General features: G+C 38.2%; 3 protein-coding genes across 9 annotated transcripts; 2 read left to right on the top strand and 1 right to left on the bottom strand.

The window, feature by feature from the left end:
• The first annotated feature begins 316 nt into the window (after positions 1-316).
• gpr101 (G protein-coupled receptor 101) lies at positions 317-2815 on the top strand. Its single transcript, XM_041990075.1, has 2 exons — positions 317-773; positions 886-2815. The coding sequence occupies exon 2, from the start codon at positions 1217-1219 to the stop codon at positions 2558-2560; it is 1344 nt and encodes a 447-aa protein (XP_041846009.1). The 5' UTR covers positions 317-773; positions 886-1216; the 3' UTR covers positions 2561-2815.
• A 108-nt stretch (positions 2816-2923) lies between these two features.
• Positions 2924-14241, bottom strand: LOC121642973 (transmembrane 9 superfamily member 2). 2 transcript variants are annotated; one of them, XM_041990073.1, is made up of 18 exons: positions 13936-14241; positions 13339-13406; positions 13116-13209; positions 12888-13015; positions 12585-12714; positions 11641-11768; positions 11390-11501; positions 11209-11288; positions 10992-11097; positions 10291-10341; positions 9796-9928; positions 8483-8602; positions 8329-8386; positions 8000-8159; positions 7736-7887; positions 7527-7638; positions 7256-7427; positions 2924-5796 (listed from the first exon to the last, which is right to left on the bottom strand). In XM_041990073.1, the coding sequence occupies exons 1-18, from the start codon at positions 14071-14073 to the stop codon at positions 5729-5731; spliced, it is 2010 nt and encodes a 669-aa protein (XP_041846007.1). In that variant the 5' UTR covers positions 14074-14241; the 3' UTR covers positions 2924-5728. The 2 variants fall into 2 exon arrangements, with proteins under 2 accessions (XP_041846007.1, XP_041846008.1); XM_041990074.1 differs by lacking the exon at positions 10291-10341.
• Positions 14242-14305: 64 nt separating this feature from the next.
• On the top strand, positions 14306-26810 carry rbmx (RNA binding motif protein X-linked). 6 transcript variants are annotated; one of them, XR_006011019.1, is made up of 10 exons: positions 15725-16000; positions 16119-16244; positions 16702-16808; positions 16891-17056; positions 17181-17324; positions 17412-17529; positions 18037-18165; positions 18258-18349; positions 20656-20752; positions 26676-26810. XR_006011019.1 is itself a non-coding variant. In XM_041990082.1 (9 exons), exons 2-9 carry the CDS (start codon positions 16136-16138, stop codon positions 19405-19407), a joined length of 1182 nt encoding a protein of 393 aa, XP_041846016.1. In that variant the 5' UTR covers positions 14306-14324; positions 16119-16135; the 3' UTR covers positions 19408-19731. The 6 variants fall into 6 exon arrangements, 5 of the variants coding, with proteins under 5 accessions (XP_041846016.1, XP_041846017.1, XP_041846013.1 ...); XM_041990082.1 differs by lacking the exons at positions 15725-16000; positions 20656-20752; positions 26676-26810 and adding exons at positions 14306-14324; positions 19091-19731; XM_041990079.1 differs by lacking the exons at positions 20656-20752; positions 26676-26810 and adding an exon at positions 19091-19731 and having other exon boundaries at positions 15724-16026.
• Positions 26811-27018: the final 208 nt, after the last annotated feature.

Below are 27018 nucleotides of genomic sequence, written 5' to 3'. Positions count from 1 at the left end.
TCAATTCCCATAGAATTAATGTGATGAAGAAATGTCTGCAGTGGTGGAGAAAACTATTTTGTTTTCTGCTTTTATTACTTGTAGAAGTGATTGAACGTCTTGTTACCAAGGAGATCTGCTTTCACTGTGACCTTGAAAACTATGGCAAAAAAAAACAAAATTTGTCATAGAAAGACAGACAAAACACTAAATGGCTCTAATAATAGTTACTTACGAAATTTAAATGCACTTTACGTTTTGTGGTTGGTGGTCCGATTAGGTTTTTGTTTCTGATTCCAGACGTATCTAATGCAATTGAATCTCTGATTCCACCATGTATAAAACATCATGCAGAATGGTGAAAGGCACTTGCACATTCAAAACAACATGGGCAAAACGGACGGGCGGGGATCTGTGCGGAGCTCCAGAGGCGGGGGAGATTTCTGTGCAGGTGTCCTTGTTTCTTTTTTTTTTTTTTTTCTTTTTTTTTTCTGACACGTCAAAACGAGACAAGACCCGACCGTAAGTATCCTAAGACCGTTAAGGAGGAATCATAGCTGATCAAATAATACATATTTGATCCGTTCTGAAATCCTAGAAGAGCAGCAAACGGGGAAACGTGCTCGTCTGGATGAGAGACCCCCGCTGGGTGAAGACATGCTGCGTTAGCTGAGCCGTGAAAGCCCGCTGCCGTTGACTGGAGCTGATGCAGAGATGGAAGCAAAGCGGTGAACAGCGAGCGCAGGGGAGGGGAGCATCATCGAGCAAATTGTCGCGTCACTGATCATTTGAAGGTATTATACATCAATTACAGATTAGCAATCCGCGATATTTGTCACTGTGCGGACATCCGCTGTCGAGGCTGGTGGCATCTGCTGTCGTCAAACACCATTTTTCATTCTGCAGATGTGAGCTGTAAGAAGAGGGCCTGGTTCGGTGGGTGAAGCCTTCAGGGATTAATCACTGATCACGATGAACAGCGAAACAGTGTCGGACATCTTCTGCTGCTTTTGGATAAAGCATCTGGGCAATTTTCACATGTTATGGATGATGTGTCAAGTTAGATGAAGTGCTTCTGAGAACAATGTGAGATGCCTGATCAATTTTGCACCTGAAATGCACTAAAGAAGCTTTTGTGTCTCAATCCCTAAAAGGCAAAATGGACTGGTTTTCACTCTTGATTAGAATGGGACCAACCTGACTTTGTGTTAAGGCTCTGCTGGATGTCAGACATTCAATGTCAGGTTTACAGACACCAAGCATGGACACAAATTTTACTGGTGTTTCCCCAGAGCTTGGTTTCACCAGCTCCAGTCAGGAGCCAGTCTGGTCCTATACAGTTAACAGCGTGGTGAAGATGGTGCTCATATCTCTGATTGTGTGCTTATCCTTGTTTGGGAATGTGGTCGTTCTGCTGGTTTTTCAAAGAAAACCTCAACTCCTTCATGTTGCTAATCGATTTGTCCTCAACCTCCTCTTGGCGGACCTACTCCAGACCGTATTAGTCATGCCCTTTGCCATTGCAGCCACTGTGCCAGCTGTGTGGCCCCTGGATGCTCGTCTGTGTCAGGCCCTGGTGGTGCTCATGCACCTTTTTGCATTTGCTGGAGTCAACACCATCATAGTTGTATCTGTGGATCGCTATCTGGCTATCATTCACCCCCTTTCTTATCCTACTCGCATGACTCCTCACTTAGGCACCAACCTGATTGTCTGCACCTGGGTTCTGAGTTTCCTGCAGAGCACACCCCCCCTCTACAGCTGGGGGGTTATTGACTTTGACCGACATCACATGGTCTGCACAGTGGTGTGGTCTTCTAGTTTGTCCTACTCTGCTGTGGTGTCCACCTTCTCTTTCTGGCTACCTGTGCTCATTATGCTGGGATGTTACTGGATGGTATTCAGAGCAGCTAGAAGGCAGAATGCTCTTGTGCACCCCATACAAACTCAGTCCTACTCCCAGCCCTGCCAACAGGACTTCCAAGGACCAAGCAGTCCACAGCAACAGCCCAACCCCCAGCAAATCAGTCCAACAGAAGGCCCCTACACAGCCAGACGATACCCTGTTCGAGTCAGACACAGACGTTTCCACTATCACTGCAAAGCAGCTCGAGTGGTTTTTGTGATCATGGCTTCATATATCTTCAGCATGGGTCCTTACACCATTCTGAATACTATATCTATGAGTACCAAAGCAGCCGTGCCTCCATGGTTATCCTCCCTTGCACTTGTGCTCTTCTTTTTACAGTGCTGCCTACACCCATACATTTATGGTTACATGCATCGTAGTGTGAGAAAAGAATTCCTGGCTTTGCTCTGCGGCCTGCTCTGCAAGCAGGGTCGCCCCAACCAAAGCTCCGCCATGGAAAGCTGCTTCACTACGACTGAGAGACGCTCCGGCGCTCACCCGCACCTACCCAGTCTGGCTGCTCGAGTATTCCCTCTGCAGACTTGGGAAGAATGCACAACATCCTCCTCTCCAACTTTTGAGAGGAAGTCGAAGGACAGCCGCAAAGAGACCACCTCTACAAGCCTCAGCTCGGAGAGGGAGCTCCCCCTCCACAGCAAACAAAGCACATGAGCTGCCTTGAGCATTTATCTGATTGAACAAATTTGCTCTTACTTGAAGAGCTTGTGCAGGGGTTCATAATTAACTGCAGGATTATGGATCATAAAGCTGCTGGCATTGGTGGCACTGACTGATCTGATCACCAATATAGTGATCCCATATAGCCTATCTTTTGGGGGAAATTTTCCAGTCAGTGTTGCATTATTTCTATTTAATAGAGCTGGTTGTGGAAGAAAAAAGAAAAAAAAAAAAAAAACTGTAAATGAGTTACCATGTAGGCTATACACACCATTGTGAGCAGCTGTTATGTTCTGCCTGTAAAACAATCATTAGTATTTCATGTATGCAATATTTAAAATTTTTTAATGGGCCTTTAAACATTTTTAACTCTAATTAAGCATCTAAACTTTCACATGAAAAGAAAAAAATCGTTGCCACTTCACCTTTATTACAGACCATAGATGTCTCTGATTAAGTATTAATCTCCAGTATCTGCACAACTACTGAATCTCCTTTAAAATTTATGTATACATACATATACATATATATATATATATATATATATATATATATATGGAGGGTGGAGGATGTGTTTTTTTTCCCCCCTTTTGCAAGCGACCTTCGTTTGCAATTCATGAACTCAGGGTATTGCTTGTACAGAAAAAAAATTATAGAGCCCATCTTAGTTCTTGAATTTGTGAATACATGTACATTCCATGTTGCAGTGACTCTTCTTAGTCTTGAAGCGCCTTTACAATAAATAAGTTAATATTTATTGATTCATTGTGCCTGTCAGTTACAGAACACAAGTATTAGTGAGCCTTTCTTGCAGACAGGATAGCCAAATGTGCACATTTGTCTTAGTCCCTTGTCTCATTTTACTAAAGCTCAGCTGTGTAAATTGTATCATCTCCTACTTCAGTGTGCCAAATTTGAATTCAGTATTTGCTGCCTTTGTAACACCAGCCTTTATTTAAGGGCACAGTTTTTTTTTAAACACCACAGCACAAAGAGAGCAAGGTGTGATACAAATATAGCTACAGTGGACTTTGTGCACCAGTGATTTTATGTGAGCTGCATGTCGGAAGAGCTTATGTAACAGGTTTCTTACATTCCATTAACACATGTAGATTTGTAAAGATACCTCATGATACAGTATTTTTTATTAGAGATTATAAAAAAAATGTTGAATTAAAAAATCTGCTCAAAGCCACAGATAGGATCTGTACTTATGTAAGGGTTGTATGCTTGTTTTGACTCTTGTCAGAGAAAGCAATGCAATGGCTTAAGAGTGTATTTTGTTTGTTTTGTCAAGGTTTTATGGGAAAAGGGAGGGAATGGTTTGGCATCCTGAGCCTAAGAGCTTCTGCTGCACTTTTTATTTATATATAGTGGTAGTTTCCAGAGAACTTATCAGACCTGCCTTAGTTAGGGAAAACCCGTTTATTCAACAGGTCACGAGAGAAATCCAAACCACAGTACGATAACTGACAAACTGGCTTACGTTTGTCAATTTCTCTCTTCACGACAGTGTGTATTATAGCAGCGAACAAATGTTTGAGTCTTATAAGCTACTTATTTTTGTGGCGAAATTCTGTGCTTTTTCATTATTTTCAGGTCTAATATCTAAATGATGTTTGCTGTTTAATAAAAGTAAGTTATGTGTAAAAGTTCATGTCAACAGGACTTTGTTTTTCTAACGAAAGAAAAAAAAGTAAGAGCAACCGTGAGTATGTCAGGGCTCTCGTCCCCATCAGCCAGTGTCTCCTTTTTGGGAGCAATTTTTTTTAAGCTCTAAGATTTGAGAGAGTAATTTAGAAAAGCTAGAACCAAATTAAATGTTTAGCATTGTTTCAGTTTGTTAAGTTCTGACTTATGACACTGCTGCATTGCACTTGGAAAAAGTATGTGACTTTGTGGTTTAACAAAAACATGCTTCATTTTTTTAAATCAATCCTAAATTCCATTAAATTGTGTGAAAGCAGAATACACTGCATTTATCTGCATTACATTAGTCAGGACACTTTGCAATGAACACATAATTTTTAAATAGCATCTCCCTCAAGTCTGATCAGTTTGCTTCATGTCTGGGTGTCAGCCAGGAAACCTAATTGTATGAGCTGGACCCATTTCAGCTTATGTCCAGAACAGCAAGTTGTTGTTACCAGTGGGTTATACTCATTGAGGGAGCTTAAAGACAATAGCATAGCTTCTGCTTTGAACTGATTACATTTATTTGTAAAACTGTTATCACTTTTGATGATGATGTCTCACTGCTTGAAGCAAATGGTAGCAGATTTTTTAGGCAATTAGCAGTTCAACAAACCACTCATTGAGATCTAAAAGGGTGCATCTTCAACGGGGCACATGCCCTTCATCAGTAATCTCACAGACTGCATCAAGAGTAACTAGCTAGGAAATCTTTTCTGTAGCCATACGTGTGTCATCAAGAGCTCATCCTTAATATAGAACACTGTAGCAGCTCTATATTACAGGCGTGCCTCTCAACCAGCTGTATCCTTCTACTCTATGCAAACTTAAATTTAAGGAAAAGGACATGTATCATAGTAAAGTCAGTGTTTTATGTTTCTATTACAATACAGGCTGACATTTAAGGAATTTTAGCCAAATTGTTTACCTTAAAAACAAGAAAATGAGAAATAATAATATTAATAATAAAAAAGAAAGAGTCTATAATGGTGACAATCTTTAAGAAGCATTCTTCTGTTCTTTACCCTTCTATATAATATATGTACACACTTTTTTAATTATTACAGAACAGGCAACGGAAAAAAAAAAAACCCAAAACATTTAGCCATGACAAAATAGAAAACCAAAATACTTGATATTTTACTTTCTTTAGAAAATTTAAGTAAAACATTTCTGCAAACAACCTGCTCACCGTGACATCCTGATGATTAGAACCCACTCTGATTTTCAACGTGCTATTCAAACTATTTCTGGTCAACAGTGAACACAAACTGATATATGTTTAAAAAAAAAAAAAGAAAGAAAATAGCAACAGAGGTTTAAAGCACAAAAGAGGACGGGCTCGGCTCTGCGGGATTTTTCTATCATAAGTGATGGTTTCAGTTCAGGTCTACTTAGACCATTTTATGACAGCCAGCGCTGGGGAGCCCAGTGCTGCAACAGTAAGGAGTTAGTTCTTCCTCCAGTCCTCTAGTCCACTTTCACTACACTGTAGATCTTATTTACAAACCAGAAGCAAGCGAAGAAGCCAATGGTACCTGAGAACAGAAGACAGGAGAGCCAGATTATTAAAAAAAGAATTATTTGATAAACACCAAACAAAGAACATGGCACTAAATAACAGAAAGAAAAAAACAGGACAAAGTGTTACATCATGCACCCCACTGTGACACTGAACAGCCAATATCTCTCCTCTAAAAACATCAATAAATAAAATAAAAAAAAATAACCTTTGGTAGCACCAACCCTTCATTTTGTCCAAGAAAGATTATTTCTGCCTGAGCTCGGCTGTGTTGATAAGCCCTATAGGTCAAAAGTCTGGATCAGTTCATCTGGGTATATAAGCCTTATCTGACTGCTCAGTGGGGGCCACATGTGAAACCCCTACCACGAAATACTTTGTGATCAAAGTTGGGATGAAGTGAAAAAGACAACAACATAAAAAGTTAAAAGGGGAAATGGGAGGGGATTAGGATCATTCAGATCAAAACTAGAAGCAAGTAGGGAAACTAATAATCTTTTCCTTGAATCCTTGGATTATTTCACAGTGATAATCTTTTGACATCTCATCCTCTTCCTACTTTAAGCTCTTTTTAAGATATTGTCAGTGCTGCTGTGACAAGCAGTGCTACAGGCTAACATTTATCTGGCCTAAGGACAGTGTAACGGCAGAAAGTATGTCATCATCTGAGATCATGGTGAGCAAAATATTCATGTGCAACATACAGACTAGGCGGGTATTTGCACTTTGAGTGTTAAACATCCTTTTACACACACCCAGAGTCTCATATGAGCCAGACAACTCAGTGCCACAAACATTAGGTTTTATGGATTTTAACAGAGGCAACATTATTATCTTCAGCAAATGTCTGCTGTATACTGACCTGTTTAAAAACCATGACAGCTCAATCAATTAAGTGCCAGCAAATTAAAAAAAAAATGCATAAAGAAAAAGAAGATCAAATTCGGCACACACAACAGACAGTAATACTGCCCCTTAAAAGTTAGCAAAACTAGACCTGACAGAGAGGAACATTATACTCTCACTTGCCAGTCTCTCTAATTTTCTTTAAACAGACTCAAAAATTAAGGCTCAAGAGAGCTGAACAAATAAATGTTCCGTAACTTCACTTGGAGAGGAAAAAAAAAAGAGACAGATGGCAGCCTAGACTAAAAGTACAGCAAACAAATGTGCAATTGTGTGAAGCGTTTCCTTATTTAAAAAAAAAAAACAGGATCCACAACTCTCCTTCTACAGCTGAACTGATGGTGAAATTCACACATTCAAAAACACACCTTTGTCTAACTTTTGAAGTGTCTTAATTTGTCACAAGATTACAATCCAGTCATTTCTAAAGATGGGTTTTAATTTAACCCCACAAATAAAAGCTGTAACAGGATAATATGAATGAATAAATAAATGAAAATAAACTGGTAAAATAAATAAAAAAAAAGTAATAAAAATAAAGCTCATTTATCTGTAAGTGGGACTCTTACCTGTGAAGAGGAAAAAGATGAGGACCATAATCATAGTGTATCCAAAGTACAGTATAGTACTGGCCGCCCCAATTATTTGCAGCTTCGAGAAGAAGTAGTGCACAGCATAAATGAACAGATAAACCGCGGTGAAGCCACTGGTCAGGAAGGAACGCCACCACCAGTGGTAGTCCTTGACACACAGGACAAAAGATGACATGTTAGGATTCAGCAGTGAGGATTTGACACCTTTGATAAATGAGACAAACTTTACAGCAAAACTTTCAGGTACCTCAGCACATAGGTGGAAGTAGCACAGCAGAATCGTGGCCTCTGAGCAGGTGATGAGCAGAATAATGAAAACCAGGAACAAGAACCCAAACATGTAGTACATTTGATGAGACCTAAAGAAAAAAACAAACAAATGGCAAAGACTTTTAATACCTTCAGCTACTACCTTCATAAATAACAAACCAGGCAGGAAAGACAACATTCTTTTACCAGATGCTGTTAAGAATAAAGAAAAGCTGGATGAAAATGCAGCCAAAGGGGAGGATCCCGCCCATGATGATGCCAGGGATAGGTTTAGTGAAGAAGGACTGCTCAGGTATTTGACGAGGAATTTGGTTTGTTCGCACTGGTTGTTCGATTGCCTGCACAGAAGCAAAAAAAACTGGTTAAATGATTACAAAGCATTATGCAAAAATTTAACCTACAATTAATTATGTTTAGGTGCAACACATCATAACATGAGGCCTAACTCACAGGTTTCTTAAATCCAAAGTAGGCGCCAATGAAGGTGAGGGGCACAGAGATTCCAAACCACAGGGCTAAAATGGCCACCAGGGTCCCGAAGGGGATGGCTGCTGAGGAGCCCTCCACCCAAAGGATCAGGTTCATTAGGAAGAAGTCTGCAAATACAATACTGCCAAAGAAAGGTAAACAAAAGACAACGATATTAAGAGAGATAAGTATGTGTGTGTGGCAATGCCAGTACACAAGGCTGCAGATTGATGACAGCACTTGAGGGCAGAAATATGATCCAAATACAAGAACAATAAGCAGAAGTCAAAAAAACAGGCAAGTGAACACACCCTGGGCACAAGAGTGCTGTCAGCAAGACGTTTGTCTTCCACTTTTCACCTCCAAAGGCTGATAACAGGAACAGACCAGAATTACACCATTAGGACAGGAACAATTATCTGTTGATTATTAAGCTTGTAATTTGGAATAAAAGTAGACTCTTACTCTTGTAAAGACGTGCAGACACATAGCCGGCGGGTGTACCCAGCAGGACCCAGAGTACCACAGCACATGTCATAAGAGCCCCTCTGTTGGCCGGAGACAGGAAACCAAGACAGGCCAGGACTACGGTAGAAAAGCAGTCATCAGTGCACTCCTTCAGACATGTGAGAATTATTGTTTTTGTACACACACACACAAAAAAAAGCTTTGCACAGTTCCTGTATCTGCTGCACTTTCACTTCAGACTCAGCACATTCACAAGCTGAATGAGGAAATGGTGAGAGTTTGGCCTGTTCATTTAATTAAGACCACAAGAGGAGTATCCAGTTATTAATTAAATCATGTTTGATTATGTATAGATGGTACAAAAAAAAAAAACTTTCAAAACAATTAGCCACTTCTAGCTTTTTGTGCAGCACCTTTAGACCCGTTTAAGTCTAGTTGACTGTAAACATGCATTAATCAGGTTTTGAGAGCTTTAATTTCATATGGTTTGGACAGTACTGCACCTTTACATGCATTTAAGTCTGGTTTTAGTCTCAAACAATCATTTGTTTGGTTTTTCTTGAGCTTAAGTATTTATTTTGAAGTGTTACTTCTTTCCTGGCTTTTGGGAAGTTTGTTGCTAGCAACACAAGGCTGCTAGTGGGATTAAAAAAATAAAAAGTAAAATAGTTGCATATACTGCCTTGCACTTATTTTGGATGCACAATTTTAACATCTGACATGCAAAACTGATATGATCTTAATGTCAAGAGTGTCAAAGTTAGACCAAAACTTATCTGAAACGTCTGCGAGTGTGAAAACGATGAGACCAGTGTCTGTGATAAAAATGCTTGCAAGCAGAAAGATTAAATCAATTTAGCCTTCAAAATGAGGAGTTGCAAAGGCCTGATTGGCAACCAAGGTCTTCACTATTAAAAGGTTAGAGGAGGATTCAGAAAATAAATGATACAACCATCATTTTGTCATCCTTATTCTGACCTTTATCCAATCTCAACAGAACATATGTTCCTCTTCACCAACTCAGGTTAGTTTTATCTTTTTTTTTTTTTCACCCATCTACAAACATGTGATGGCAGTGAAGGACACCTACACATCCAGAGACTAACAACTCTTTGCTCCAGGACTTTTTTGACATCTTATCATGAACAAGGTCAAAGAGGGCGTCAGAGTGAATGAGAAATGATAGCACTTGTATAAGTTCCTTTACAGGGTCAGTGCTTAATGTATTTCACATACTGAATACAAAACACACCCCTTCAACAAAGTAAAAGTCAGTGTGCATACAGCAGAATGTGTTCAATAATTCTTACACAGTGTGATGAACGTCATAATAAAGATCTGTGTGCCCTGTCCAAGAAACACGGAGAGCAGCATTCCTTTCCTGGGGGGACGGAACACATCACCATGCACCTGCTTCCATCCCGACTCTTCCTGTGCGTCCTCCTGGAGAGGGAAGCAGACAAGGAAGTCAAGGGAGCACTTTGCTTAAAAGGCACACCAACCACCAGTTACTAAATGCTCCCTCTCCATCTCACACCTGCTAACAAAGCCAACTTAGACGAAGACTCTTACCAAAAGGAAAAAAAGAAAACGTAAGATTTGGTGTGGAAAAACTATTCCGTGCTTAGAAGTAAGCCTGTTTCAAGAAATCTAACCTTTCTGCAAGTTTTGACCTCACACCACATTTTACGTTTTGTTCATGCACCAGTTTACCGCAATCATACAAACCCAAGCCCCTGATTTAATTATCACAAAACAGTCTTTTTGTTTTTTATGTTTAAAAATAAATCTTCCATTTGGCTTACATAGGATACAGAAGATTTATCCATGGTCGATGGAAGCTTTATCAAGTCTCCCTGTGAAATGTAGCAAAATATTTATAATTTTGGGAACTCTGTACCCACTGTGCTGGGTTTGGTGTCACACTACATAATTAAAACATTGGTCAAAGTACTGCGATTAAAAACATTAACATTTTAACAGATTGTTGCTATATAAAGATCAGCAGTTATTTCACACGACTCTGTTACCACCAGGTGAAATCCTCAACCTCAAACGTGTATAATTTTATTGTTTCTGCTTAAATCTAATAATTACTCACCAGTAGATTAAAATATTCAAAATTCCTGTAAAAATGTAACGTTTTAATCCCCATAAATAAACTTGAATATTCATGAAATGTAGCTAAAATTAGGCTGTTCCTCAAAAATAACAAAGCTGTTGGCTTGGAAAAGCTACTTTGAATTGTTCATTTGCATTGTGCAGATTTTTTATCTATTAGTTTTTGTAGGGACACTGCATATTAATGAAATAACCAACCGCTGTAACATGCTAGATTATAGCTGACATGCTAATTTGCATCCATATCTATAGGCAGGTAAATACAAATACCTGCTGAGCACCAAAAGGACAAAAAGGATTCAAACTGTAAATGTTACAACACATTCCAACGTATGCTTGTGTTTCTTATACATAGCTAAATCACTGAGTCCAACAATGCCTTTACCTGGTCCACCTGATTGTATCTGGCAATGTCCTTGTGCAGAGTTCTCAGCATGATCATGGCAACCATGCCAGACAGGAAGAGCACAATGACCAAGGAATTCATAATGCTGTTAAACAAAAGGAGACACATCTTAACTTAAATGAACAAGAATAAAAACTGAAGAGATTTATGAGGACTTTCATTTTCCTTGTGATAAATATAATAAATATCTTCACACCTAAACCACTGGATGTTGGTGTGAGGCATTGAGACCAGGATGTAGTCCCACCTAGAGGCCCACTTGATGGAATTGTTTTCCTGTAAGAAAAGTAAATTAGACCAATGCAATGCACATCTTTAACAGATACAATTATTAGAAATTAGTTACATATGATCAATGACATAGTTTGGAGGCCTACCTCAAAAGTGACAGAGTAAGTATAAATTATTGACACATCACTGTCGAACACTCGAGGGACCTCCATGGGGCCACCTTCACAATTTGGCTTTGCAGCATCCGCATGTTTTATGCTATTGTGCAGACAACACAAAAACTCCTTAATGTCAGCTTCATTTTCAATGACCAGCCATTATTCAGATGCAACATTTTGAGGTATATTAGTTCAAAATATAGGTGTCTCCCCTTCATCTGCTACTAAGTGACATTTACCTCTTTGGTTCAAGTGTGGCAGCAACCAGGCGAGCACCTGTCCAACCTTCTTTTTCTCCACTGTGGTAAGTGATCTTGATGTCGACATGGTTGAAGACATAATATGTGTCCTTCTTGTTGAACTCAGACTAAAAAAAGATGAATACAAGGATGATAAGTTAGCATGACTTCTAACTTAACTTTTATCATAGTCCACATGAAATATTATGTGTCTGAAAGGCAGACTCATTAAAGTTCATCATTTTTTGTTACACTAGTATAGTCCTATAAGAATCTTACACTGCCTAAGCAAAAAAAAAAAAAGTCACACACTAATATTTACCTTTCCAGTATTTAATAATACATTGGAAAGTTCTTAAACTACACAAAAACGGAAGTTGACACAATTTAAAACTACTACATCTTTCTTTGAAACTTCTAATTAAAGGATTATGGGTAACAAGAAATGTTACTGGAACATTAATGGAACCATATCTTTACACTGAGATATATATATATATATATATATATATATATATATATATATATATATATATAGAGAGAGAGAGAGAGAGAGAGAGAGAGAGAGAGAGAGAGAATTAAATACGCACATGTTTTGCTACATTGCTACAACCTTTTTTTACAATATAAAAATGACTGATCAACTATACAACTATATCTGTTTTAACATGTATAAGTTTAAAAAATGGCCAGTCGCTGTAAAATATATTAATCTACTCTTCTTTCTGACAAACTAGTGCTGAATAATACTATACATCCTGTTCATTACAATTTTTTAGAAGGACCAATTGCACATTGGCTGAAATTACTTTACTGGTAAAAATGATAATTAAGTTATCTTGTTTATTAGCTATAGTTTCTTAAGGGGAAACTTACTAAATTTCTTTAGAATGAAAACCACTTGAAAAGTATGTTCAAAATGAAAGTGTGACACCACAACTCACATTAATAACACAGGCATCTTTAGCTCTACCATCTGATGTAACAAGGCAGCCAATGGGGAAGCCAGGGTTGCAGTACTTCTGACCATCTTCCACATCATAGCACCACGTGACTGGCATGTTGTCAATGATCCTGAAATTAATATTAAATCATTCACAATAAATCTTGCTACTTGAAATTTGCATCCATGTTTGTTTTTTGACAACATTTGTTAATTTAATCTTTTAAACATGCAAAACACATGCATGCATATTTTAAAGAATTTACATATAAAGAGTATGCACAGAAGTACATCTTATACTAACCAGTGATGCTGATAGTTCAGCTGCATTCCCATTTTCAGAAACTTCAGTTTGTCGTCATCCTCCTTGTTATCCTTCTTGTAGGTCTTTGTGCACACTAGACTGCATTTCTTCTCCTCTTTGAATTTGAACTGTAATAAATATGTAAAGGTACAGTGAGCTATGTGGTCAAATAAAAAAAAAAAAGCATCAAGAAATATGCAATGCCAGAGGGACAACACAAACACTCACCTTGTAAGGTGAAGACTGAATTCGTTCCCCAAAGAGTACCTGTCCAAGGTTCTCAGATGGCCTCTTCTCCTTGGCATCTTTGCAAAAGTCGAACCTTTAACATAATTTCAGTTCGTCATGCACAATAAGAGTATGGTTTGTTATTTATGAAGGTGGAGTATGTGACACAAAGAATGCCTATAACTACCAAAAGTGATTGAGGAAGAGACTGAATGTAACTTACATATCATATTCATAAGGCAGAACTGACTCCACTGAGTCCAGACGATTTACAAACAGCTGAATCTCTTTCTGTAAAGGAGAAAAACTTCCATACTTTATTTACTTTCTGGAGAATAAAGATGTTCAAAAGCCAATAAGCCAACTAAAACAGGGTAACTTAAATAAATTCAATAAACCTTTTAGAAATCGAGAGTTATTTGATCTGTCATTACAACTTTCCTGTACATTGCCAGAAGGAAATATGAGTACAATGGTCACTATCATGTCATTTTTCACTACGTAAATGACGCTTGACGTACTAAATATCGTAGTAGCATGCAGGATCAAAAGGGGGAAAAAGCAAAGAAACAAAATTAAAACAAACATCATAGCAGTATATACATAGTTTGCTTGAATGGCGAAAGCCATCAAGACTCATTTTAAATGCATCCCAATAATGTGCTCGTGCCCTGTTCCAGGTAAAAGCCGGGGCCTAGTGATTTCACTGGATAACTACTAATATTAACATGGTAGGATGAATTAAACCGCCAAATCACCTTATCAGAGTAATAAGCGCCAATGTATGATCAGAACTGTGACTGCTTTAAAATACCCATACCTGGCAATCGTCGTCACCACCGCTTTCTTCACAAAAACTCACTGGGGCTAAACCCGGAAGATAAAACGCCGAGCACGAACAGAAATACGCAACTAGCAAATAGACCAACACAAAACTAAAGGGTATCCGCCTCTTCATTTTTCCGCCAACAATCCTTTTCTGGGATTTTAAATACGACTACAAAGGAAAGTACTGCCTCTTTTACTGGAAAATATCGTGTGCTAACTGCTAACTAAATGCTAAGTCTTTCTACTCGGGATACAGTGACTGAGCTGGACCGTCTGTAGCATCGGTGACGTCTACTTCTGTCAAGCTATGCGGAAGTCATGGGATTGATACTGGAAGTCAAATAATTACATTCGAAATAAATGCATGTAGTAGGTATTCTGGTAAGTTCTTTGGTTTTACAAGTTTTAAGTGTTCTTTACCTAGCACTGGTATATTTAAATTATCTATATGTATAAACAATATATGATGAGTATAGTTTCAAGTGTATATTGCATCTTCACACTGTACAGGCACTCCACCATTTGTTTTACTCTGACAGGCAAGAAATCGGAAGTCATGTAATGACAGCGTGGAACACTCGTTTTTTTTTTTGTTTTTTTTTTACTTGTGTTTTATTTGAACGAACAAGTATTATTTATATTTATAGGTAAACAGGCCTGTCCTTCTTTAAGTTAAATGACGTAATTTTAGATAACAGCTTATTATCAAACAACTGTGTGAATATGGCAAAATAAAGCACGAATGCAAACGCATAGACGAGTTACAATTCAAGGAAAAAACTATGAATTTTTAACAACATTAAAATGACGGCTGACAACTAGAAAAACCGGAACAGGGACGTGTTCTTCCTGCCAACAGTGTTTGTTAAAGGAGCAGGCTAAAGGGCAAAGTCTATTTAATACAGTAGCGTTTTCTACTTTTGTATTTAGCTCTCAACTGTAACTGTGAAATACACTACATTACCCCAATGTTTTTGTCCAGCAAAAACTATGTCGTATTTTGGTTACTACTATTACTACTCTTGATAATAATCGTAATAATACTTTACTTATGTGAAGCTTTTTCTAAACAAATGTTACAAAATGTGTCACACAACAGCAGATAAGATTAAAATGGTTTTGCTTTAGTACTACTTTGCTTTGACTCTGATTAAGCAGTCCCCTTACATTATTGCTGTCCCATCTCAACTGTCCCATCTGGTTGATTGAGATTATATCAGAAAGGATACCTTTAAGCCCTCTAGCTAATAATTTAGCAAGTAATTTCCAATCTACATCTAACAGAGCTAATGTCTATACGAGGCACAGTTATTAGAATTAAGAAGATATTCGCTTCTGACATTGTGGAAGGGGATTTAAAGGAACATGATATCATATAAACGTATCAACCTATCATTTTGTGACCAAATGGTCACAAATAGTTTTTTAGAATTCTAGGTTGAGACCATCTGGTCCCAGGGCCTTATTATTTGATAACGTGTTGCTGGTGTGAAAGGCCTGTTTAATTGCTCTCTCTGAACATCTGAAACTTGGGGAAAGTTAATAGTTGTCAAAAATGTATGCATGATTCAGAGTTGTAAAAGCAGTCATTAAATTCTATAAATCGAGTATTGATATCTTTATTATTAAGAACTCTTTAGCCAGTTTTGTCGTTTATAAATGGAATAGCCTGCAAAACAGATTTAGCCAGATTAAATGCCCTTAATGCACTCCTTGAAAACCCCCCTGGAGGGCAGCAACGGTCTTTTCTATCGCTAAATCAACGCGAAGAAGAAGTTGCACACGAAGAAGAACAGTTGTAGGCTTCTTAAAGTAGCAGCACGTTGGTGTTTCGTAGCAGCTAAAAGTGTGTTTGCATGCTTGATGTAGAAGAAAATTTTGCTATTATTCGATACATTTTAGAAATACCGCATTGACAGTCATAAAGTGAAGTCTTTAGTTGGTAGCAGAAACATTTGCTAGCTAGCATTTGCTACCTTAAGTATCTCTCGAAATCTGCTCGGGCGTTTATCGCCATTTTGCGGATTCAACAGATTTAGACTTTTGCTAGCACAAAGGTACAGCAATCGGTACAGAAATTATAGTAAGACGAAGACCAGTTCTAGTGATGATTGTATGGTTTCTAAACAATTTCCAACATTGCTGTTACTTAAAACGATCTTTCCTTTGTTACAGGCAGAACGTTTAGCAGAATGGCAGAGGCAGACCGGCCAGGGAAGCTCTTCATCGGTGGTTTGAACACCGAGACTACTGAGAAGGCATTGGAACAGTACTTCAGTAAATATGGCAGGATTGTAGAAGGTGGGTACTTAGCCGAGTAGATATAAAATCATTAGTGTAAGTCGTTTTGTGTTAATTCGCGCCTTTAACATGACCAACGCGCTTTCTATCGCTGCTGTAGTTGAGATAGCATATGTCTGCAACACAGCTTCTCACTATGTGATTTTACAGTTTAAATTAAGATTGATTTAAAGTAATGGCGAAATTTTGACATCTGGTCTTAGCGATACTGTATTAACCGTTACAGCTATAGTAATTTAGTCGGCAAGCATTTCATTAAAACATGTTTTCGTTATTATTGAATCAAGCACAAACTCGGAGGGCCTCGTTTCCTCAAACAGTAAGTGTTCGTTATTATTAAAGTGGTAGATCCAGATCAAGGAATTTAGTCTTTCAACGGTGGATTGGACAACTTAAACCTGGCAACACGTTGTTTTAATTGTCATTTTGTACTTCACTTTGTATCTCTGTTTTTCAGTGCTTTTGATGAAAGACCGTGAAACAAACAAATCGAGAGGCTTTGCATTTATAACCTTTGAAAGTCCCGCTGATGCCAAGGATGCAGCACGTGAGATGAATGGAAAGGTAATCTTTTTTTCTTCGTTTTTTTGTCATTATTTTATCGTTTGCCTTAAAATTGTGGTTGTAATTTTGTCTCCTCAATTAGTCTCTTGATGGCAAACCTATCAAAGTAGAGCAAGCTACAAAGCCACAATTTGAGAGTGCTGGAAGGCGAGGACCTCCACCTATGCACTCCCGTAGTCGTGGTCCACCCAGAGGTCCGCGTGGTTCCAGAGGAGGTCCTGGTGGCATGAGGGGTCCCCCTTCTAGAGGCAAGTTATTTTGTTAGTCAGTGTGAGTTATAGAAGAAGGTGCAATAGTAAAATAGTTTTAACTGCATCTTTGTAATGCTTATTTTTAAATTAAATTTAATATTCACATTTCTCGTCTGTCCAGACTACTATGATAATTCAGGAAGTGGAGAGCCCTTCTTTAAAGGGATGTCATCCAGAGGGCCCCCTCCAATGAAACGAGGGCCCCCAGTTCGTAATGGAGGCCCCCCACCCAAGAGGTCTGCCCCATCAGGTCCCATGAGCAGGCGTAAGTAGCTGTTCTCTTTTATACCAAGCAAATGATGTCCAAGTACTTAAAAAATTGTGTGATACAATATGTCATTATACATTCTAGCCCCTATGTCAAGGGACAGGGATCCCTATGGTCCTCCCCCACCTCGGAGAGACTCCATGATGTCCAGGAGAGATGATTATCCATCACCAAGAGATGATCATTACAACCCTAAAGACGGGTAAGAAATTTCTTGTTTTTTTACATTCTAATGTTTTAAACTATCTACACAAACACAAGATTTTGCCAAATTTGTCAATAAAAAAAAAGGTTTTAAGAGAAGTATGTTGGATTAACTCCAGGAAAGATAGCAGTACTCCAACAGCTAATAAAGGTGAAAATAAAAATAAATATAGGCTTGTTTTCTTGCTTACAGTAAAAAAAAAAAGCTAAAAGAAAATTTAATACATAAACTAAATGTACAAGGTCTTGATTAAAGAAATACTTTGATTCTCTTTTAAATATTAGAGAATGACTGATCACACCATTAATCCTGATGCCAACATTCTTGTCTTGGTTTTATATCATGTCAGGGGAAAGTTTAATTTGGCATCTTAATATGATTGTAAACTACAGCTGTAAAGTTAGCTGTATCCTTGGTCATTCCTAATTGTTTATCCACAAAGTAAAATAATTTATCATATCATGAGAACGTTTTAATAGATGATTGTGTTATTTTCTTTTTAAGATACTCGAGTCGGGATTATAATTCTAGAGATTCAAGAGACTATGGACCTCCTTCCAGAGATTACTCATACAGAGAATACTCAAATTCTGGTTCACGAGATGACTATGGCTCAGTGTCAAGAGGATACAGGTTTGAGAGTGGCTTTGCTTGGTTTATAGCGATATTAAGACAGAGATTGAATTTTACTTGAACTTCAAATAATACTTACATGTTCTTATTAGTGACCGTGATGGTTATGGAGGTGGCCGAGAACCTAGAGGATATATGGAACGTCCCAGTGGTGGATCATACCGAGATTCATATGATGGTTACGGTAAGATACAACTCCAATCCGTAAAATGACAACAGATAATCACTGCGAAGATAAGAGATGCACAATAACAAACCAGATCATGGCATTGGCTTCCACTCAAGGTTTTTTTTTTTTGTTTTGTTTTTTTTTTCGCCTCCCAAGAGGAAACTTTCCAGCACTTTTTACCAGCACTCTAACTTGGACACTTTCATTTTATTCAAAATGTAAAACCATTGGCTTCCCAACAGAATTAAATCCAAAAACTGAGTCTCTTATCGCAATCCCTGTAACTGCTGCATTCATCGGGAAATTGTTTGGCAATGTCATGCAGAAGTAACACAATAACTGAGCCTCACAAAGTTTGCAACCATAAGGAAACTCACAAAATCCAAGGAAATATCCGTTGTCCAGTATGTGTTGCCTAGCAAAGCACTCCCTCAAGGAGTAACCTTCAAAAATCAAGACAAGTCTGAAAACCTCATCCTTTGCTACACTTGGAGCTCTAAAAGGAAAAATGGCTACTCAGATCATGCAAAAGTGGGAAATACTGCCTACTTATTCCCTGTGCTTGGATATGTTACTGCACTTATCAACTAAAATATCCATGTTAAAATTATAGTCTCATAAATTGGTTGGAGGGTTGAATATGCCATCCATGAAAATTGTTACAGAACTAATTCTATTGGCAAAAGATGAGCACTTGAAGTGCAATAAAATGTATAAATTAAACCTTTCCAATTACCTGAACCATTGACCCTGCAGGTAACTCACGCAGCGCCCCACCTTCAAGGGGCCCTCCACCATCCTATGGTGGGGGCGGTGGAAGCAGTCGTTATGATGACTATGGAAGCAGCTCCCGGGATGGCTATGGCAGTCGTGACAGTTACCCCAGCAGTCGGAGTGACCCATATCCACCTAGCCGCGGTGAGCGAATGGCCAGGCAGGAAAGGGGCCCAGCTCCCCCTGCCGAGAGAGGCTACCCTCCTCGTGATTCGTATGGTGGCTCAAATCGTGGAGGGCCACGTGGTGGTCGTGGTGGCAGTCGAGCCGATAGGGGAATGGCTCGCAGCAGATACTGAAACTGGACTTGGAAATCACATTAAAGCAAACATTAGTGTCCGTGCACACTTGACATGTGTTTTTGGAAGAAATCCTGGCAAGACAAAATATCCATGTCTAACTCTGTGGAATAGGAAGATTAGCTTTAACTTGTATCTTGACTTTCCCCATTTTTTTTTTAATTTTTAATGTGTAAAAGTTTATATATTTTTCTTTTTTTAAATATTTCTCTGCACATGTCAGTATAGTTACAAGTGTTAGTTTTTGTACATTTAGTGCTGTTGGACTCAATGCTCTATAAGTATGACATTCTTTCTCTAATAAAGGTTTTAGTTGTACCTTGATACCTGCTCATCAATTTTCAACCCAAAACCACAAAGACAAATGTAAATGAGAGCACAGTCTGCTTTTTAAAGCTCTGTAATGCATACAGTAGGCGAGTGTTCGTATATTGGAATGATGAGTTCATTCTTCAGCAAATGTGCTTCCAACTGGATCCATCTGTTTGCAAGATTAGGAAAATGTCACTGTCAAAATGTTCTAATGTAGTTTCCTTGGAAATGGATTCATCACCATAGAGCCATTTGATGGCATGCAACGACAAAACCAAAGGCAACAACCAAACCAAGTCGACTGCTAGTCAACAGCTGGTAAGCAAAGCAAACCTCTTTGTTTCTCATCTGTAAATGAGTTTCTCATTTTCCTGTACTGCAATCTCCACTCAGAAGGTGATAATCAAGACAACTTTTGCCTCAGGGGACAAAGCAAAATGAAGATAAACTCGGATGAGCCTTTTTAAAAAAAAAAAAAAAAAAAAAACCCATATTGATCAGTTAAAGCTTGTAAGTGCAACGACAACTCAAGTTTCCTCCCTTTTGAGCAACCTTTTTTAAATCGTCAGCTTATTTGAGCCCTCAAAACAATCCTTTTTACCTGACTCGTCCAAGCTGCAGTTAAGATTGGCAACAGAGAATTTTTCCATCAGGTAATGATTTTTTTTTGGTTAAAATCTGAATACTTTATATAAATTAAGCATTTCCTCAGTATCAGAACCTTTTCCACAAGCATGCCCATTCAAATACTGGAGCTCTTTGGAGAAACATCACCACCCTAAAGGAAAAACTGGAAACAAACACTGAAGAGAATTTGCAGTTGGATGAAGGACTACACTATCGTTTTCATATATCTTTATAAATACTTTTTTTTTTTTTTTTTTTTTTTTTTTTTAAAAAAAGCTCATTGGGTTTAATTCTGTGTTTTCATTGCAGGATAAACACCACTCCAAGGCAACGGCTCCTGCAGTGTACCCAAATGATGTCCTGAAGTTGTCGGACCAGTTCTTTCACCATGTACTGATGTACTAGTGTAAGTATGTTGAGCAGATCAATTGAAATTCCTCAAATGCAGTGTGTTCCCTGTAGGTGATTTCAGGACTTGATCCGATTTGATTTTCTTTTTACAGCCCATAATGGCTTCTGTTGTGATAATGCATTATTTCAGTGAAATTTATAGAACTACTAATTATGTGTGGATTTGGTTCCTAAGTATTTCAACATTATTAAATCTGGCCTTCCTTAAAGTTTGGTTTGATTTCAAAAGCCATTTTTTTTCTTTCGTATTTGTAAAAATGTAAATTTCTACTGAATGATGATGAAGGTGCTTTGCATTTAAATTAAGGATGCACCGATCCACTTTTTTCACTACCGACACCGACATCTGAGATTTAGTATCGGCTGATACCAATCCAATACAGGAAAAACAGTGCTGAATTACGTCTCGTTATGTGGAAAAGACAGGTATTTCTTTTGTGCAAGGCAACATCAGACTGGACTTAACAAGTTTCTTTCCTGTTTTAAAAAAAAAAAGAAAAACCAGATATAAATGTATTCATATAATTATTTACAGCAATCTTAAAAAAAACTTTAAAAATCTTAAATAAGCTTCACAAGCTTGGTCAAACATGTAAAAATAAGGGCTGTCAAAAATAATGTGTTAACGGCATTAATTAATTTATGTAATGAATTGTGTTAAAATCTTTAATGCAGGTAAGGCATGCGCGGCATGACGAGCCCCATACATCCGTCATTTCTCTGTTGTGACGTCGGACATGGAAAAGAACGATGGAAAAGATCAGTCGGTGGTTGTAAGGATTGGCTTCAGAATAAACGCAGCATGAATGGAGCAACCCATTGATCTCCGTGGAGAATGGGGGTATTTTAACACCCAATCTTTTCCCGGTGAGAGGGTTCCACACCCGCAGTTTTCCTGCATCTTTGAATGCAGCTGCTCCTCCTCCTCTCATGTTCTGTGAATCATAATGGCGCTCGGGATCAGCTGATCGGCTTTTCTCTTGTTGCGTTTATCGTTCAACTGAGATGGTGGAAGCTAGTGGTTCATGCTTCACACTGTCACATATTCATCCCAAAGTGTTATTTTTGGCAGGACCTTTTCTAACACAGTGGCTGACAAAAGGATGTAGCTGTAGAAAAGGTTTATATTTAAGCTATGCAGGTGCGGCTCTAGAAAAGTTCTGATGGGTGCCAGGCAGGAGCACTGAAAAAAAGATCGGTGTTGGGTAAACACCTGATGTTTACCCAAGACAAGGTCAGTTAACAGTAAATATTTTTAGCATCGGTTCGTTCTGTTGATATAATACAGTAAAAACAGGCAAATTTCAGGCATAGTCCCAAATGGTGATTATTTTGAAATCATTTGAAATTTGTAATTTTAAAGCTGTAATTAATCATGATTAATTTTAAAACCATAATAAGTCTGATTAAACATTTTAATTATTTGACAGCCCTAGTAAAAATATAACAAAACTTAATCTGGTTCAGTCAGTGCAAGTAGGAGTATAACACCAATATTAAATCCTAAAACTGGGGAGAGTACCAATAGCTTGACTATGCTGGTCGACAACATGGTAAGAACAAGAATAAAACATTTTTTGAATTAGTCCAGTCAGTGCAATTGGGATTGAAAATCCAATGTAAAATTAGTACCGTATTTTCTGGAATAGAAGTTGCTCCGGAGTATGTTGGATCAGTTATAAAATGTGTTGTGAAAAGAAATAAAACGCCGCCAACTGCTGTTCGATTAGTTTTTAGCCGCTTATTTTACTACCTGCAGTTTGCAATCTGCAGAATAGGATTTTCTGCTTTGGGGCATTTTATTTGTGTTCAGTCTTTCTCAGTCGTCATAAGTTAATTTTTTAAATAATTTTTTCAGTGTTACAGCAACAGTAAATACCATGGTTGAGCTCACTCTCACAGCTGTAGACGGCAATGTTTACTCCTTGGTTCATGTTACAGGGTTCCCGCGGATCCTTAAAAAGTCTTAAAAGGCATTGAATTCATCAATCTAAAAATAAGGCCTTAATTGGCATTAAAATGTCTTAAATTGATCTTTCAAAAGTCTTAAATGTGTACGAGGCACGGTGTATTTTGTGTATTTTGTGAAAAAAAAATGTTTCAAACTCGGCACGATGGGAGTCAAGGCAGTGGAGTCTCACATGCACGGCGCGAAACACAAAACGTCAGAATCGAGCTGCCAACTGCATACGCCAGGTATTTCCCAGTTCTGTTCTCCTCTCGTCTCCACCATGCCTCCACCCCCACTACCGATATCAACAACTGGGACAGCAGCACCACATCTCCAAACAATGTTCAGGTGTACGCCTACACTGAAAGCAAGAGGTACTGTGGTCTCTGAACACCATGACAAAACACAGATCAAGTCTAATGAGGGAGTTGGAAACTTATTAAGTGCAATGTTCCCAGACTCCGACATTACCTACTCGTTTGCATGCGGGTCCGACAAGACGGCCTACATCAGCAAGTTTGGATTTTTATGTATTGTTTTCCATGTCTTCAACTCTGGAAAGTGTTAAGTTTTTCAAAATGGAAGTTTTTCACGGGAACAAAAAGTCATGTTTTATGTTAAAATGAACATTTGGGTGAAATTGTCCCTAACCACTTGTAATTGATGTGGTATTTTTTCCCCCACTTTTGTTAATTGGGAAGTTGGTATTAAATTTATTTTAAAATGGCATTAATAAAGTCTTAAAAAGTCTTAAATTTAACTTGCTTTAAGCTGTAGGAACCCTGTGTTAGTCGGTATGAATTAACCCTTCTTGCCGCCAGACCCAGTACCGGGTTCATGTGTGTTAAAAGTTACTTTAGTGATGTTGGGGTATTTTATTTCTAATGTTTCTCAAACAAGAAGGTCTTAAGGCCACTAAATCAACACTCCAAGTGCATTTTGTCAAAGTATTTGTTTTATAACAACTTCAAAATACGTAGGTAGGCAACCAGTAATGATGCCATCAACATGAGCAACTGTGCATCAGAATGTGCATGAGTGCATCACACAGTACAACACCAAACCCCAAAACTATTCTTACCAAAAGCAATATATTTTATTTCCTTCCTGTTTTATGGTCATTTTCAGTCTATCCAGATTATTTTTCTACCAAAATTCACAGCATACTTGAACATAATAGTGAAACTGTATCTTGTGCAACCGTTTCAAATTAGGACTGCAACTAATGACTATTCTAATGGTCGATTAGTCACCGACTATTAAAACGACTAGTCGACCAATCGGATTATTTATCTCCTGAGTATTATAAATGGCGTTTATTTTACTTTCAGCTTTGAAATCTTGCATGAGGTTGTGTGAGTCCGACGTTCCTCCTCTTTAAATGTTCCAGCATTGCAGACGTAGTTCCGTGGTACGCAAAATCTGCTTTACAAGTCTCACATGTATTTAATTTATTTTGTAAGTTTAATGGAAAGTTATCCCAGACTTTTGACGTCCCCTGCCGCCGTTTTGCTCCCTTGTCCACCGCCATATTTTCCCCCTGGCGGACTTTATTGCGCATGTGCAACGCTCAGCAAAGACAAGAAAAGAAGACGATGTCTCACTCTGTAGTGTTTTTTTTTTTTTTTTTTGCCGACAGTCGTCAAAAAAAAAAATCCATTGACTGATTCATTGTCTTTTTATTGTCGACAATGTCGACTAATCATTGCAGCCCTATTTCACATGCTACCTTTCATGGTCATCTTGTTGATTTTTCACAGGTCTTGGCAGTGTAAATAAAGTCTGTTGAAATTCTACATCGCAAGTTATGTTACACTTGAATGAGGCTTGATCATAAGATCTTTGATGTGCCCCACATTTTGAATGTAGAACAGTGATTTCTTTAAACTGCAGCTGGGTCTCTCAGCCATGTTTTCCAAGGCCCAGCTCAGCTTCTGAGTGATTATTAATGTCTTTAATTGAGAGCAAAGCTGCGTTAATCTCACACCATTGGTAGATGAAGTCAACGTGACAATAGTCCATATTTGCACATATTAACGAAGTTTTTCTTTTGCCGGTGCAAACACTTTTTCCAGCACTGTGCTGAAATACTTTAGGCCCTGAAGTTAAACATCCATCACAAAAGCTGCTAAATAAAAAAAAAAAAAAAAAAAAAACCTTTGCTAGTTTGGTAAAACAAAACAAAAACAAAAAAGACATAACTTGTTAAGCTTTTTCACACACATGGCACTCAGTGTCAGTGACCTGCTCAAGCAGATTTCTCAAGATTCTGAAAACATTCACTGTGCGGGTTTTGCACGTAGCTAATGAATGTGTTGGCTGAAGTAGTGAAAAGGTTCCAGATGGCTGATCCTTGTGCTCGCTCTACTTTGAAAACAAATGTGAGCCTACACATGGTGTGTTGTTGGCGCATGGCATCACTTAAAGCGCACAGCATAGAATTACACACAAAAAAAAAAAACCACTACATCTGCGCTATTGTCACTGATATCCGATTCTTCAATATCTGAACCAATAGCAATATCAAATCGGTGCATCTTTAATTATATGTAACTGCTAGAATAAAATTGGTTGCTTGTAATACTTTCAGATTTTGGTCCATTAGGACCAGGGGCCTGTTCCAGAAAGGAGGTTCAACGGAGTGTAAAAATAAACTCTGGGTTAACTTAATCTGAGCTGAGCAACTCTTGACTTTTCAGTTCCAGAACAGCTGCTGTGTGTTGGTTCAAGTCAACACCTGAGTATCTTTACTCAGAGTTGGGAACCAAAACAAAAAGCCATCAAGAGAGCACTGACAAAAAGCTGGTTATTTTACCTAACTGAAGCAAGAGGTGCTAATTGAAGCATATGGGAAAGATGTATTTCATGAAGAAGGGTACATTGCTGCTGCTGCTAAGAAGAGAGAAGCACCATGGAAGAAAACTGCTCCCGAGTCAAGTTGGAATCCACTGACTGAATATTTAACTTCATTAAAACTGCATCATGCTGATTAAAATATTGGAGGAACACACGGAGGAAACTAAAGGTGAAGCATAAAGACATCTTTAGAAAGTAAATGTATTGTACTAGACCAGTGGGTACAAACCTGGGGTCCCCCAAAGAGCACAGGGGTCCTGAGGCTTTGACCATTCAGAGCCATTGTGATTTAAAATTAACACTGTGTCCACACAGATAATTTGAAGTGTGTCTGATGTTTTTTATTTATTTATTTATTTAAATCATCTGGACAGAGAGGCCGAGTAGACCTCTACTCCTCACACATTTATGGAATTCTGTGAGGACTTTTCCTTGTGAATTACCCTTGAATTTCTAAAAATGTTAACATAAGGAAAGACCCATTAACAAAATAAATTTAAAAAGTATTACAGTGCAAAGTTCAAATCTTGCTGTGACGCCATCTCATGTCCAATGTGTCAAGTTGGATATGTATGCTTGACTGCAAAACGGTACCCTTTGATGAGATGTTGATAAGGAAATAACATGTCTGTTAGAATTATGAATAATCTTCTCTCTTTGTAAATCCTTGTGTATTAATTCAGCTTCTGATCTGTGGAATTGCGTAAGAACAGACTACCCATGTCAGCTGCTTCAAATGGGGGGAGACAAGTAAAAACTCAGGGTTTCTTTATGATGATCCTCCCAGCAAGGAGGTTCACTTCATGGAGTCAGTTACCATGATAACGGACTAGGAGTAAGACTTACCTTGCTTCCTGGATCAAAAAACCCAGTTTCCCTGATCTCAGGGTTAACATTTTACGTTTCAACATAACACTTTCTGGAACAGGCCCCAGGACCTCAAGCAACCACAACAGTTTCTTCCCCACTGCAGCCTGTTGGTATTTTTTTTTATTATTTTCTTTATTATTTTAAATATGTACATAACCTTTTGTCTGTTTGGTTTGGTTTTTGCACCTGACACATGACAAATTCCTAGTACTGTAAAAAAAAATGTTTTACTGTTTCCCAGGTAGGCACGGTCTTCTGCCGATAATGTTGGCTGAATTGCTTGGAGTGGACCAAGTTGAAAGTGGGGAGGGGCCTGAGGATTTGCTCAAATTCACAATTGCTTAATAAAGAATTTAAACAAGCTGTTTTGTTCCCTTTGCTTTGTGTTGTCTTGAAACAAGAATGAAGTCATCACAGGTCTGCTGTTGGGTTACAGATGTTGCTGTAGTTGCATTGAAAGGGGCTGTGTGGAATCTGGTCATCTACATTTTGAAAAATGTTTAATATTCTATTCAGTATCAGATTTATTATTATTAATAGATATCAGGTTATCCCAACGCTATGCTGCAAATATAGAGTTTCTA

Source organism: Melanotaenia boesemani, chromosome 7, assembly GCF_017639745.1.
Source record: "Melanotaenia boesemani isolate fMelBoe1 chromosome 7, fMelBoe1.pri, whole genome shotgun sequence".
Lineage (NCBI taxonomy): Eukaryota > Metazoa > Chordata > Actinopteri > Atheriniformes > Melanotaeniidae > Melanotaenia > Melanotaenia boesemani.
The sequence above is the reverse complement of the archived record's forward strand: the minus strand, read 5'-3'. Positions and strand labels throughout refer to the sequence as shown.

Excerpts from the sequence above, each read along its gene's own strand:
- gpr101 (XM_041990075.1), top strand. The coding sequence starts at position 1,217 with ATGTCAGGTTTACAGACACCAAGCATGGACACAAATTTTACTGGTGTT.
- LOC121642973 (XM_041990073.1), bottom strand. The coding sequence starts at position 14,073 with ATGAAGAGGCGGATACCCTTTAGTTTTGTGTTGGTCTATTTGCTAGTT. Across the intron at positions 8,603-9,795 it reads TATGACGTTCATCACACTGT|TCCTGGCCTGTCTTGGTTTC; the intron begins GTAAGAATTATT and ends TTTCTACCGTAG. Across the intron at positions 7,428-7,526 it reads ACTTCCACCTATGTGCTGAG|GACTACCACTGGTGGTGGCG; the intron begins GTACCTGAAAGT and ends CTGTGTGTCAAG.
- rbmx (XM_041990082.1), top strand. The coding sequence starts at position 16,136 with ATGGCAGAGGCAGACCGGCCAGGGAAGCTCTTCATCGGTGGTTTGAAC. Across the intron at positions 17,057-17,180 it reads GAGGGGTCCCCCTTCTAGAG|ACTACTATGATAATTCAGGA; the intron begins GCAAGTTATTTT and ends TCGTCTGTCCAG. Across the intron at positions 17,530-18,036 it reads CATTACAACCCTAAAGACGG|ATACTCGAGTCGGGATTATA; the intron begins GTAAGAAATTTC and ends TTTCTTTTTAAG.